Source organism: Pongo abelii, chromosome 7 (assembly GCF_028885655.2).
Source record: "Pongo abelii isolate AG06213 chromosome 7, NHGRI_mPonAbe1-v2.0_pri, whole genome shotgun sequence".
Taxonomy (NCBI): Eukaryota; Metazoa; Chordata; class Mammalia; order Primates; family Hominidae; genus Pongo; species Pongo abelii.
Window position 1 is genome coordinate 85,863,654 of NC_071992.2, and position 15,386 is coordinate 85,879,039.

Here is a 15,386-nt window from a genome sequence, read left to right on the forward strand (position 1 = left end):
CTTCCTCAGCCTCCTGAGTGGCTGGGACTACAGGCACACACCACCACGCCTGGCTAATTTTTATATTTTTAGTCGAGATGGGGTTTCACCATATTGGCCAGGCTGGTCTTGAACTCCTCACCTCATGATCCGCCCGCCTCGGCCTCCCAAAGTGCTGGGATTACAGGCATGAGCCACCACGCCTGGCCTGGGGATCAGGGTTTTTAAGGACAACTTAGTGGGTAGGGAAAGCTTGTGAGCTGGGAGTGCTGATTGGTCAGGTCAGTGATGAAATCATAGGCAGTAGAAACTGTCTTCTTGTGCTGAATCAGTTCTTGGGTGGGGGCTACAAGATCAGATGAGTCAGTTTATCGATCTGGGTAGTGCCACCTGATCCATTAAGTGCAGGTCTGCAAAATATCTCAAGCACTGATCTTAGGAGCAGTTCAGGTAGGGTCAGAATCTTGTAGCCTTCAGCTGCATGACTCCTAAACTATAATTTCTAATCTCATGGCTAATTTATTAGTCCTACAAAGGCAGTCTAGACTCCAGGCAAGAAAGAGGCTTGTTTTGGGAAAGGCCTGTTATCTTTTTTTAAACTAGAAACTAGAAACTATGTTCCTCCCAAAGTTAGATCAACCTATGCCCAGGAATGAACAAGGAGAGCTTGGAGGTTAGAAGCAAGATGGAGTTGGTTAGGTTAGGTCTCTTTCACTGCCTAAGGTGTAATTTTGAAGTGGTGGTTTCAATCCCTCTCTTTAGGTTTTATAACTCTTAATCTTAAGATGTTGGCTAATGAAGATGGAAAAAGGGCGAAGACTTCTCTAACTTCTTCCTGCTGATCAGGGGCATAGTGGGGGTAGGTGTTGACCCCAAGGTGAGAGGAGTGGAACCACTTTGCAACTGTCTGATCCTACTCACACAGGGCAGGCTGGGCTTCCAAGGCTTGCATGTTAAAGGCGTTAGTATTGTCATCTATAGTTTTAGTACAGCATTTAAGGGAATAGCATACTATAAGGTAAATGATGACTCTAGGATAAGGAGTGCAGTTCCCAGTTTTAAAAGTAAAAATCTGAGAGCATTAGTTTGAGAACTTGTAGCCCAAAAAGAATTTAGGATTTTGTCCAAACTGCAGAAAAAAACTCAAGAACAGCTAACAACAGGTGTACTATAGTTTTTTCTTTTTAAGCATAATTTTTCTCTCTCCAGACCCCATTTTTATTAAAAACAAATCATGATAGAACTAATTTGTTTACAAAATGAACTTTAGTCTTATTGTAATTGGCCTGATTATTGCATACAGTGTAGCAAGATTATTTTTCACATAGGCTTTTTAAAATTGGCTTTGGTGAACTCTGTTCTGTAAGGAATCTCGGATAAGGTTTTTTAAAGCCGAGCCCAGCCATGGGCTTGTACCTCAAATACCTATGAGTTGGGAAAATTCCTCTCCTCTTGGGTCCCAGGATAACTTGGGGCTCCTAGGCCTGTTAGAAAGTGACATTCTTTACTTACCACAGGTCAGGAACCTTGTACAGGGACTGTGTGGACAGGGTATGAGGTCAGATTTCCCAAGGGGCTGTTTTTGGCTCTATAAGTCAACCTCAATTATTTAAAGAAAGTATGCCATTCCAGTCAAAGCCTTGGTAAAATAACCAGTTTCTCCAATTGTGTCCTGTTACAAAAGAAAACAGATTCTTATTGCACTTATGCAAATAACTGTACTGCCGTAAGTTGAGAATACTCACAAATAGTTTCCAAGGTAGAGAGACAAATATGCTCCAAATTTTGTTCATAGGAATGTATTTTACTAAATTGTTAAAAGCTATAAATAGCTCAAAAGAAAAGTTTTGTTGGCTCTGGAAAACAAAAAGGATCAGCAATGTTTTATGCAAAAAAGTCAGAAAAAGATTACTTTAGTCTTCTAATAGTTCAGTTAACTCCTGTTCTGCTTGATATTCATGAACATTTCAACTCTCTGCGGGAGTCTTGGAAGTTTTTTCTCTTTATTCTAATGTCATAAATTCCAAAGTTATAAGAAATTTGCATTCAAGAGCACCTGTCAAAGTTTTATAGCTGATTAGGAAACCACCATTTAAAGAGGATCAAAATAAGGCAACAATTGCCTATGGATGACAAAAAGTCTTAGGGCAGCCATAGTTAAAGACACAATTGACAAGAAAATTTGTTACCTCTGTGGCACAGAATAATTTAACATAATTATAATTATTAACGACATCATATACTAAGTCATATCAGAATTATAGGAGTTTCACATAATTTTGGAGCATATACCTATAACACATTTACACAAATACAGCCCAAAGAAAGCCAAACACCATTTTAAATTTGATAGTGCTTCCTGTATGATTTTTATACCATATAAGCCAACACATCATTTTTGGACTTCAGGGGACCTAATGTCTAAAGGATTAATTAGGTCAGAAAGTGACATACTTTATAATTTGATTTTGGAAAGTTTGTCAATTATCAAAGGCTTAAAACACTGGATATCACAAATTAGGATCACAGTTTATTTACTTATCCGAGGTGGTAACTCGAAAAAAATATATTTTTTAAGGCAAAACCCTTTACTCTGAATAGTTTTAGTTTTCCAAACAAGACCCAATGGAGATAGCATGAGGCCAACTGATATCTTGTCCTTCCTCCCCCTTTTTCCCTGCCATTTACCCAAAAGGGCAAAAAAACCCCTTTCATTATCTCATTATCTTTTAATATTACATAAAAGTCTTTTTCAAATGAGAAAACCAAATTTCATGTTTGCATTAGTGCATCTTCAATGTTAAAGCTAGTTTTTTAAATAAAATATTATAAATATTTTATTTATATATATAAATATATATAAATAATATATAAATATTTATATATATAGGGCTATGATATGAACCATCAAATTACTGTCCTCTGGATGGCAGAAACCAAGGGAAAGTATTCCCACATGGTCACAAGGTTAAGCTCATAAGGACACAACACAAGATAGAGAAATTTCATCCAGTATTGGTTTCAGGGACCCACAGCAAAGTTTGTAACTGACCAGCCTGCTGGGCTGGCTTGAAAAGCAGCCTTATAGGGGCCCTAAACCCTCATTGTATCCTGTGATACCTATTATAGAATGACACAGAAAGACAAATTCTTAGCACAAAGCACACCAGATTTGCTACAGCCTAAGACTAGTTTCACAAATCCTTTTTTCTATCAATCAGACTCATGCAGAGCAGACAAGTAGTGATGTCTACCATTTACATACACACACAGAGAAAGACAGAGAGAGAAAGAGACCAGAAACTTGGCTGGTAAGAATTTCATATGCGTTTTTTTTTTTGCTGGCATACCAGGTTTCCGGGTTCCTTTTCTCTGCAGCTTCCAGAAGAATGGAGCAACTTTTGATGACCCTATTGATGTGCCATAGCTGTGGGGTTCAAGCCACTTTACAAAAGCCACCTTTTCTGTTTTATGGAACCATAGACAAAAGATTTTCAGTTTTGCAAGATGTTGTCTAATGGGCTGCATGGGGAACTGAATTAACATTTTCCGTTCTAGCAAAATACACGTAACAAAACAGACACCAGTCACCTCATTCAGCACCCAATATCAACCTGGCAAAGCTCAAATTTTCTCCTCTTGGTCCCCTGTTGTCTTTGATCCTCTCCAGGTGGGGAAGGATGACCTCTGAATGGTAATTCACAATGGGTGGTCTCTGGGCAAGGTGAAGAGTGGATAGTCACCCTGAGACAGGTCTGTTGAGCATTCTTTTGGGCTCATGGAATGTGACCAGACAAGGAAAGTTCTCTGAGTTAGGACTGTGGGACTTCCATTGACAATTCCTTCTGAGATCCCCTCCACATATACGAACATACACTAAGACAAGATGGACAGAAGGCCTTCCAAATCAGATTCCTAATCAAGAACTCCAAGAGTATCTCTTCTAAACTATCCTCCTATTCTTAGTCTGAGAAATCTCCCTGAAATCTTCCTGATTGAGGAGAAATCTCCTGAACCAAGACTTCCTACTAGTTAGGGAGAGCCAACCACGACTCCCAGGAGCTGAACCGAGACAGACACCCCACAGCGGGGCTATAGACAAACCAAGACCCCCAAAGAAGCTGAACTAGATAGACACCCCGTGGTGGAGCTACAAACAGATACCCCACAATGGGGCTGTGGACAGACACCCCATCATGGGGCTACCGAACCATTTGGGAGAAAGAAGGAGGCATTGGCAATGCCTAGGATACTCACCAAACCAGACACCTTGTAATGGAGTTACAGCTACAGATACTCTGCCATGGAGCTACAGATACCCTGTGAGGGGGCTACAGTTATGGGATGTCTCACCAGGACTATTTCTGTATTACAATTAAATCCATGCACATTGGGTGGGCAGCACCCTGCCAAGAGTAGCAGAATCAGCCCCCAGTCCAAGAGAGCTAGGCAGCCACTTGGGCTGGCCTCTGGATCCATTGCCAGAGTGGAGCTACTGAACCATGGGCTGGTAGTCACAAGGGCATTCCTGGACGAGCCCCCAGATTTGTAACCACCCAGTGGGTTCACCTTGCCGCTGCATGGACAAAATCAATTTATCATGATGGGAATTACAATAGAGAAAGAGTAATTTATGCAGAGCCTTCTATGCAGGAGACTGGAGTTTTTTTATTACTGAAATCAGTCTCCAATAGAGTTTGACTAATGAGGTACAGTGGTGTATGCTAAAACCATATGCAGAGCCTTCTATGCAGGAGACTGGAGTTTTTTTATTACTGAAATCAGTCTCCAATAGAGTTTGACTAATGAGGTACAGTGGTGTATGCTAAAACCAAGAGAGCATGCAAATGTATCTATAAAGGTCCTGTCCTCATTATCTTCATCAATAGATAAATTTTTGTAAGTCTGCCTTTCAATCATATTATATAGAAAGTGGTAGGCCAGGTGCAGTGGCTCACACCTGTAATCCCAGCACTTTGGGAGGCTGAGCTGGGTGGATCAATTGAGGTCAGGAGTTTGAGACCAGCCTGGCCAACATGGTGAAACCCCGTCTGTACTAAAAATACAGAAATTAGCTTGGTGTGGTGGCGTGGGCCTGTAGCCCAGCTACTCAGGAGGCTGAGGCAGGTGAATTGCTTGAACCTTGGAGGTGGAGGTCAACATTGCACCACTGCACTCCAGCCTTGGTGACAGAGTGAGACTCCATCTCAAAAAGAAGGAAAGAAAGAAAGAAAGAAAGAGAGTGGTAATTAACTTACTTTTCTGTTATTTGCTGAGAAAAAATGGGGTATAGATGTCAATCCTACAGAAAGTTGTAAGTTTTAGAACATACTCATTCACTTGTTTCAATATCTTCAGGATATGGGAAGTTGGGCTTGTTTAATATCTCATATTAAATTTTCTGTTTAACCTTCTTTCTCTCTCTCTACCCCTCCTCCTCTCCTTCCCTTACCCCTGCTTGAAGCTATTATCTCTTAGTGAATTGGGTGTATGCCTAAAATCACAGTCAAAACATCTAGAAAAACTAGGATTATAACTGTAGTCTCTTAACTCACAGAGTTTGCTTTTTTCAGTGTATCAGTTGCTTAATAAAATTTGTCCTGTGAATTTTTAAAAAATCATAATAAAGCAGTCTAATATAGTGGATAAATCTATCCACTTTGGAATCAGGTTCAAATATCAGTTCTGCAACTTACTAGCTTTGCAACTTGGGTCAAGCAGTGTATCTCTCCAAGCCTCAGTTTCCTCATACATAATAATATGACATATTAATATCTACTTCAAAAGATTAGATGAGAAGAGTAAAGTACATGACGTGTTTGTGGGTGTGTGTATATAGATATAGCATGTATGGGATATAGTAATTTAATATTTCTATTATTCCTATAATAATATCTTTTTTATTTTTTTGTTTTATAGATGCGGCCATCATGGTCTCTTGCTGTGCTATTTCTTGGTCAACTGTTGATTATCAAGTAGCTTTAAGAAAATCCTTGCCTGACAAAAAGCTTCTTAATGGATTATGTCCCAAAATCACATATCTCTTTTACAAGTTGTTTACATTATTATCGTGGATGCTGAGTGTTGTACTTCTACTATTCTTAAATGTTAAGATTGCTTTATTTCTGTTGTTATTTATTTGGTTGTTAGGTATAATATGGGCATTTAAAAAGAACACCCAGTTTTGTACTTCTGTATGTATGGAATTCTTATATAGGATTGTTGTTGGATTCATTCTTATCTTTACATTTTTTAATATTAAGGGACAGAATACCAAGTGTCCAATGTCTTGTTATTATATTGTTAGGGTACTGGGCACTTGGGGGATATTGACTGTATTCTGGGTTTGCCCCCTCACTATTTTTAATCCAGACTATTTTACACCTATCAGTATAACTATAGTTCTTACTCTTCTTCTTGGAATTCTTTTTCTTATTGTTTATTATGGGACTTTTCACCCAAACAGAAGTGCAGAAACAAAATGTGATGAAATTGATGGAAAACCAGTTCTAAGAGAATGTAGAATGAGATATTTCCTAATGGAATAAGCTATTCATTTATGATATATATTTTCTTATATTTTGTTTCATTGGTTAGTAAAGAAAATGTGTGTTATGTGGGTGTGTTGTCTCTTATTTTTGCCACCTTTAATTTGAAATTAGTTCTGTGAAATAGGAGATACATAATAGTATTTTATTTTTAAAATTAATTTCTCATCTGGTTTGAAGATCTTGGGTACTCAGATATCTTTCTACTACCTGGTAGAGCTGCCATCTTGAGCCTGAAATATAAGAAATGGTCTGGTTTTCATTATGAGAAGGCTGGAATTGAGCTTCCCTCCCATTTTCCTTCCTTGTTCCTGAACTAATACTACTGTACCTGTTATGGAGGACTGCAAAGGGAAGAGAAAAGCAGAACACTTTATTATTTTTTCCTTTATTGTCTTCAGTGCATATATTTGCAGTTGGGGACAGATTGAGTAGAGGAAAAGGGAAGGAAGGGAAAGAAGAAAACAAATTTTTAGCATCTGCTGTGCTTTCATCCATGAAATCTCCAATTCAGTAAGTACAAAAGAGAATTGGTGTGCATTTGAGAGGTCTGATATTTCATTATTTACTTATTTCCTAGCTTTTCTGGATTAATGCACTCTTAACATATAATTATATTAATCCTATTTGTGCTGGAATAGTTGTATCTAAATCATATTTTTAAATTATTTCTGTTTTTAAAAAATTATGGTAAAAACATATAAAATTTACCATCTTAATCACTTTGAGTGTACAGTTCACCAGTGTTAACTGTATTCACCTTGTGCAACAGATCTCAAGGACTTTTTCATCTTGTAAAACTAAGATTCTCTATTTATTGAACAAATCCCCATTTCCTCCTTCCCCAAGTCTCTCGCAACCACAATTATGATTTTTTGTTTCTATGAGTTTGATTACTTTAGACACCTTGTTGCTATGGTTTGAATGTGCCCCCCAAATTTCATGTGTTTGAAACTTAATCTCAATTTGTATGTTGATGGCATTTGGAGGTGGTGGGGACTTTGGGCAGTATTTAAGATTATATTAGATAAGGTTATCAGGGTGGGTTCCCCATGATGGGACTGGTGGTTTTATAAGAAGAGGAACAGAGACCTGAGCTAGCACACTCTTGCCCTCACTATTTGATGCCCTCTGCCGTGTTATGATACAGCAAAGAGGCCCTCACCAGATGCCAGTGCCATGCTCTTGGCCTTCCCAGGCTCTAAAACCATGAGTGAAGTAAACTTTTCTTTATAAATTACCCAGTCCCTGGTATTCAGCAGAAAACAGACTAAGACACATATAAGCGTAGTCAAATTGTATTTGTCTTTTGTTACTGGCTTATTTCATTGAGCATAATGTCTTTGAACTTCATATTTTAGCATATGACAAGATTTACTTCTTTTTTTAAGGCTGAATAGTATTCCATTGTATGTATGTGCCACATTTTCTTTATCCATTCATTCATTGATGAATGGATTGATGAATGGATATTTGGGTTGCATCCACCTCTTGGCTATTGTGAATAGTGCAACAGTGAACATGGGTTTACAAATACTTCTTTGAGATTCTGCTTTCAGTTCTTTTGGATATATACTCAGAAGTGGGATTACTTGATCACGTGGTAATTCTGTTTTAAATCCTATTCAGAAGTAGGATTTCTTGATCATATGGTAGTTGTTTTGAGGAACCGTCATACTGTTTCCATAATGGCTGTACTATTTTACAATCCCACCAACATTGCATAAATGCCCCAGTTTCTCTATATCCTCACCAACACATGTTGTATTCTGTTTTTTTTTCTTTTGATAATGGTCACCCTAATGAATATGAGATGATATTTCTTTGTAGTTTTGATTTGGATTTCTTTAATGATTAGTGATGTTAAGCATCTTTTTATGTGCTTATTGGCCATTCATATATCTTCTTTGGAGAACTGTCTATATTTAATTAAGAGTTAATATCCAGAGTATATAAATAACTTCTGTAACTGAACAACAACAAAAAAGCCTAAATAACCAGATTAAAACTGGGCAAAAACTCAGTAATATGTCCCCTATGCTACTCTTTGAGAAAGTTAAGCAGTGTGAACCATTTACTCTTGTGGGAGGTAGGAAATCTGCGGTTTACCTTGGGCACATGATTCTTGTATAATTACATAGCTCCCTGTTTCTGCATGTTTGGTGTATATATTTGCATGTATGTTTGTGGGGTGAAGGTGAGAAAAGAAGTTAAGCCGCTTGGCAGCACTTGAGTCAGAATCTTTGAGTAATAAAGGGCCAAAAGACTTTGAATCATAAAGTGAAAGTGTTTTCGTTTGTTTCTGAAGATTTAAATGTCTATGTGTTATTATTTCCCTTCAGCCTAGATAATTTATTATAGTTTTTTTCTATAGTTTAGGTTTGTTACTGACAAATTCTTTTTTTATTTTTTTAAAATCTGAACATATCTTTATTTATCTTTCATTCTTGTAGGATATTTTTGTTGGATATAGAGTTCCGAGTTGACAGGTTTTTTTCTTCCTTTAAGTGTTTTAAAGACATCACTCCACTATTGTCTGGTCTCCATTGTTTCTGATAAAAAGTTAGTGATCATTTACGTCATTATTCCCCTGTGTGTAATTTGTTTTTTTCTAGCTATTCTTGAAATTTTTACCTTTAGCCGTTGGTTTGCAGTTGTATGACTACTGTGTTCATGTGTATAGTATTTTTTTTCTAGTTTTTTCTTTGTATGTCTCCTACATAGGGTTCTCCAAGTTTCTTGAACCTGTAAATTTTTGTCTTCTATTATATTTAGGAAGTTTCTGGCCATTATTATTCTCATGCTTTTTCTGCCTCTTTATCTTCTTGGACTCCACTTCCACACGTGTTAGACCTATTGATATTCTCCCACATATTCCTGAGGCTCTGTTCATTTTTTTCCAATTTGTTTCTCTGTTCTCCAGATTGGATTTTTCTTCAGGTTGACATTCCCCCTATCTTCAATCTACTGTTAAGTTAATATAATGAATTTTTAACATTTTTCAGATACTGTATTTTTATATTCTTGAAATTTCCTTGGGTTTTTTTATGGTTTATATTTCTTTGCTAAAATTTTATGTATTTTTATTTATCATAAGCATATTTTTCTTTATAGCCTTGATCATATTTAAAATAGCTGCTTTAAAATATGTCCACTAATTCCAATACCTGGGTCATTTTGGGATTGGTCTCCATTGATTGCCTTTTCTCGAGTAGGGGTTACATTTTCACGTTTGCTCATATGGCTACTAATTTTGAATCGTGTCCTGGATGGTATGAATGATACATTTTAGATCCTCTTGATTATTTTTGTTCTTCAGAGGAACATTTTTTTTTTCTTTACAGCAGGCAGTAACTTGAACTTTAAACTCTGAACTCTAAACAATCTTTATTTAACCTTCAGTGAGCTGCACAGTCTTCCCCTTATATGCATAGTTCAAGGTCAGCCTAAAATTGGGCAGAATTAATATATGAAGTGAGACTTCCTTTCTGTTGGTTCAATTTTTCTCCTAGATTTTCCACCTCGTTTTTCAGCAGTTGTGGTCACCACATACTCTGTTCTCTGGGCCTTGAAACCACTAAAACTGTAGGTTTTTAAATTTGGATTTTGTGTAGTTGGTGTGCTGAGTGGGGTCTGCTCTCACTTAGTGCCATTCCTTCTTCCAGATGTCGACCTCTCTCCAGTGTCTGCTTGCTTTTTTTTGCTGTCAAGTGCTTTGAGGTAATTGTCAGTATTTTGTCCAGAGTTCATAGTTCATAGTGGTTATTTGTGAGATGATTTGTGCAGTAAGAGATAAACCCACCTTCTTATTAATCTATAACATTTTCAGTAATCTTTCTGTAATGTTTGCCAATCTTTCTGCCAGCACTTTGGGAGGCTGAGGCAGGTGGATTACCTGACGTCAGGAGTTTAGGACCACTCTGGTCAACATGGTGAAACCCCATCTCTACTTAAAATACAAAAATTAGCTAGCTGTGGTAGCAGGCGCCTCCAATCCCAGCTACTTGGGAGGCTGAGGAAGGATAATCCCTCGAACTCGGGAGGCAGAAGCTGCAGCGAGCCGAGATCATGCCATTGCACTCCAGCCTGGGCGACAGAGCGAGACTTGACCTCAAAAAAAAATCTTTCTGTAGTATTTACTTAGACAAGATGTGTAAAGCTTTTTAAGTTTAACATTTAGTCCTCTCTCATCCCTACTTATGACCCTGATAAAAACTGCAATATAGTTATTATTATCATCACTACCCTTTATCTGAGAGAACCAAGGTTCGTAGAGTTTAAGTAATTTGCCAAAGTCCACACAGATCAAATCTCGGATTTTTCACCTCAAATCCAGTTTATTTTTTGTGAAACCAAGCTATCTTTATCTGACAAATAGGTTACCTACAGCTATGCTAAGTTATGCATGATTTAAAAATTATTATTTTTGTGATAGAGTCTTGCTCTGTCACCCAGGCTGGAGTGCAGTGGTGCAATCATGGCTCACCACAACCTCCACCTCCTGGGTTCACGTGATTGTTGTGCCTCAGCCACCCAGGTAGCTGGGACTACAGGTGTGCACCGCCACGCCTGGCTAATTTTTGTATTTTTAGTAGAGATTGGGTTTTGCCATGTTGGCCTGGCTGGTCTTAAACTCTTGGCCTCAAGTGATCTACCTGCCTCGGCCTCCCAAAGTGCTGGGATTACAGGCATGAGTTACCATGCCAGCCTAAATGATTTATTTGCCTATGATATAGTTTTTTAAAAAAAGTCTAGCCTAAATATTTTTCAGCTTTAGCTCAAGGTAGAGCTGGAATTGTGTCACTGTTAGCTTGAATAATCCAATTAACAATATATGTAATGGGAAAAAGGGTAGTAAATAATATATTATACATCTACTAAGGAGCTTGAATGCTAAGTGTCCCACACAAACATAGATTAAGTATTCATTCCATCCAATGAACATTTTCTTATTGGTTTTATAGCCAAGAAATAAATGGGAAGATCCTGGTCAGATGTTTTGGCTAAATAGTAAGCTTTTAAAATGAACTTTTAATATAGAATGAACTTAATTTTATCCTCTTATGTTCTATATGGTTCAGTCATGGCTTTATAAGACTTAAATTTCCGCAACCAAATTTTGAGCTTTTTCTAGATTATTATGTGCATATAAAAGGCCTTTTGAAATTTAAAAAAGAAAAATAATTATGAGCAATACTTTCGTAAAAGAACACTCATATGCACCTATATACATTCACATCTTCAAATATGAATACTCTCCTCATAGACTAGTGGTTCTCAACCTTTATTGTGCATCCGGATCACCTGGAGTGCTTATTGAAACACATTGCTGGCCCCTATCCCGAGTTTCTTTTTAGTAGGCATTAGGTAGGGCTTGAAATTTGCATGTTTAAAAAAGTTCCCGGATGTTGCTGATGCTGCTGTTCTCCCCTCTCTTCTTTGAAAATCCCGGTTGACTTTTGAAGGCTATCAGTTAATAACTAGTTTCAAAACAGCCACTAGAGGGCAGTGGAACCACAGAGAAATTGGACGTGCTGCTTAATTTGTTCCCTGGTTTATGGGATCAACTATGTATTGCTAACAAGCCAGGAGAACACCAAAGCCAAACATTAATTTCTCGCACAATATCTTGATGCTCATTTCCAATTGTAAATCTTGTCCTTGTGATTGTGGGGGTCAGAGATATATAATGCATCTCTAACTCTGGCTGATGCCCCACTTAATGATTACAATAAATTCAAAGTTGGACTTTTCTAGGTGAGCATTTGCACATATACATAGTAGTCTTTGGGGTTAACATGAACCATTTGTGGTTTCCCAAAGAGGCTATATTTTGATATTAGATCTAGTTTGTTACAGAGATGATTATGTAGTTAAATGGTATCCTTCATTTTAAGATTTGTGCCTTTTATTTTGTGAAAGTGGGACTTAAGTACTTTTTAAAAATGTTAAACAGTATATAATAAATATATAATTATATACAGTAAAATAAACAGCATATAGTATATAATTATATTCCATAGAGAATACGATTATACATTCATATCTTCAAATATGAATACTATGCTTCTCATAGACTAGTGGTTCTCATCCTTTAGTGTGCATCAGAATCACCTGAAGTGCTTATTGAAACAGAATAAAGAATATAGAATATAAAGAATATAATTATATATAATATAAAATATAATTATATATAAAACAAATAAAGTAAAATATATTGTAAATATATGATATATACAAATATATAATGTATAAAATATATAAAATATAATTATATATTATAATTATATTCTTCATGGAATATAAAGATCACAGAGTATAGGGAATTTGCTGTTTCTTTCTTTTAGATATATTGCTTTGATGGTAGGAAAGGACTAGAGGAAAATGAAAAGATGTAGTTTGCAGGAATGTTATATTTTCTTTTTGCCTAGACTGGTACAGAACTTGAAAATTTCTTTGCTGCTGTTGCTGCACTTTAAAAATTCTGTCTTGATAGTGCTATGGTTTGAATGTTTGTCTTCTCCAAAACTCATGCTTAAACTTAATCCCCAATGTGGCAGTATTGAGAGGTGGGGCCTTTTTTTTTTTTTCAGATTCAGGAGTATATGTGCAGATTTGTTACACTGGTATATTGTGTGATGCTGAGGTTTTAGCGTCTATTGATCCCATTGTCCAAGTAGTAAACATAGTACATGATGGATAAATTTTCAACCCTTGCCCTCCTCCCTGTCTTCTCCCTTTTGGAATCCCCAGTGTTTATTGTTCCCATCTCTGTGTCCATGTGTACCCATTGTTTAGCTCCCACTTATAAGTGAGAACATGTGGTTTTCCGTTTCTGTGTTAATTCACTTACGATAATGGCCTCCAGCTATCCATGGTTCTGCAGAGGACATGATTTTGTTCTTATTTATGGCTGTGTAGCATTCTGTGGTGTATATTTACCACATTTTCTTTATTCAGTCCACCATTGATAAACACCTGGGTTGATGCCATGTCTTTGTTATTGTGAATAGTGCTGAGATAAACATGAGTGCAGGTGACTTTTTGGTAGAATGGTTTATTTTCCTTTGGATATATACCCAGTAATGGTATTGCTGGGTTGAATGGTAATTCTGTTTTTAGTTCTTTGAGAAATCTCCAAACTGCTTTCCACAGGGGATTGGGTCATGAATGCATTGCCTTACGAATGAATTTATCCATTCATAGATTAGTGGATTAATAGGTTAATACATTAATGGGTTATCATGGGAGTGGTACTGGTGGCTTTTTAAGAAGTAGAAGAGAGACCTGAGCTAGCATAGTCAGCCCCCTTGCTATGGGATGCCCTGTGTGGCCTTGAGACTCTGCAGAGAGTTCCCACCAGCAAGAAGGGCCTCACCAGATGTGGTCCCTTGACCTTGGACTTCCCAGCCTCCTGAACTGTAAGAAATACATTTGTTTCTTTATAAATTACCCAGTGTCAGGTATTCTGTTATAATCAACAGAAAACAGATTAAGATAGATAGGTAGAGTCTTAGATACCTTTCTGAGTAGTCTTAATTCTTGGCTTGAGGCAACAATTACTTTTAATTGCAATGTGGAAATTTTTATTTAAAGTCCAAAGACTGGAGTTTGATTCCTAGACTTGACATTGTTTTTTGGATGACATTGATGAGTCATTTAAGACCCAGTTTCTGCATATGTAAAATAAGAATTACATATTTAATAATAATAATGTCTTCATGGACTATTGTGAAAAATCAGTGAGATGCTATATGTGATGGTGTTTTGTAGACTTTTACTATCCCTGAAATTTTCTGTTTTTGATATTCTTTCACCAAGATAGTATTTTTTGAACTTGATTTTGATGTTGTTATTATATCTTTGTAAAATTACTTCCACATGTACGAGACAGCAATAATCATATAAAAAATTTAGAATTATATTAACGACAGTAGCGGCCCATCTGGAATGGCCACTGTGAAGAAGTGGGTTGCAGTGGGGGAGGTGTGGCTGGGGCTGCCCTGTTCTGCAGAGCCAGCAGGAGCAGGAGCAGGTGGGAGCCCTGCCCCCTACTGAGTCAGTGGGAGACCTGTGCTCCTGGGTGCAGCTGTAGCTGCCCAGCTGCAGCTCTAGACCTGGGCATCCCTGCACTCGCAGGGGCCCAGGAAGCCCCCTTCCCCCCACAGGCTTGGAAGTGCCTGCTCCTGCTTTCTAGTCTCTCCCCACTCCTGGCACCTTCTCTGGTGTGGAGCAAAGTTGGAGCCAAGCCTGGGTGCTATTGTGACCTGGCTGGGTGTGTGTGCACTCAGAGAGGCACTAACATGCCAGCCCCCTGCAACCTTGGCTCCCTCTAGACTTTGGGTGTTGACAAACGTGTGGGAGGGAGGCTGGTGGGGGCTGAGGGTGGCTCTGTGCAGGTCTGCAGGTGCCCCTTGGCACGAGGAGCCTGGGCGCTGTGGACGGCATGTTGATGGTGGCAGGAGGCAGACAGGTTCCTGGTGGAAAAGGGCAGGTTCCCAGTGAAGCCCCACCTTCTAGCCAGGGACAGCCTGAAGCCTGGAGGCCAGGCTGTCAGTTCTGGGTAGAATCCGCTGCCCAGATGAGAACTTATGGTGCTTTTTCTGGGCTTGCCCATAGCTGCCCATGGACCAATTAGCATGCACTTCCTCCCTTCTGAGCCCACAAAAACCCCAGACTCAGCCAGACTCACACAGACATTGGGAATACAAGCTCTGGGGAGGAGCTACCTACTTCAGGTCTCCTCAACTCTTCAGGATGACCTGCCTGCATAAAGGAGCTACCCACCATAGGTCTCCTCTCTGCTGAGAGCTGAACACTTACCTGGACGACCTGCCTGTGGAAAGGAGCTACCCACCA

At 38.2% G+C, this 15,386-nt stretch overlaps 1 protein-coding gene across 7 annotated transcripts in view; it reads left to right on the forward strand.

The window, feature by feature from the left end:
- XKR9 (XK related 9) overlaps positions 1 to 15,386 on the forward strand; it is a 178,618-nt gene that overhangs the window by 128,103 nt on the left and 35,129 nt on the right. For 4 of the 7 annotated variants that reach the window (XM_063726687.1, XM_054561754.2, XM_063726686.1 and 1 more), the window contains one exon: positions 5,899 to 6,594. The exons of 1 other annotated variant lie outside the window; for it this stretch is intronic. In XM_063726687.1, coding sequence (XP_063582757.1) covers positions 5,899 to 6,527 — 629 coding nt within the window. In that variant the 3' untranslated portion in view covers positions 6,528 to 6,594. Of the gene's footprint in view, positions 1 to 5,898; positions 6,595 to 15,386 lie in introns of those variants that run through there. 2 more of the 7 variants (XM_054561755.2, XM_054561756.2) reach the window with 1 other exon arrangement.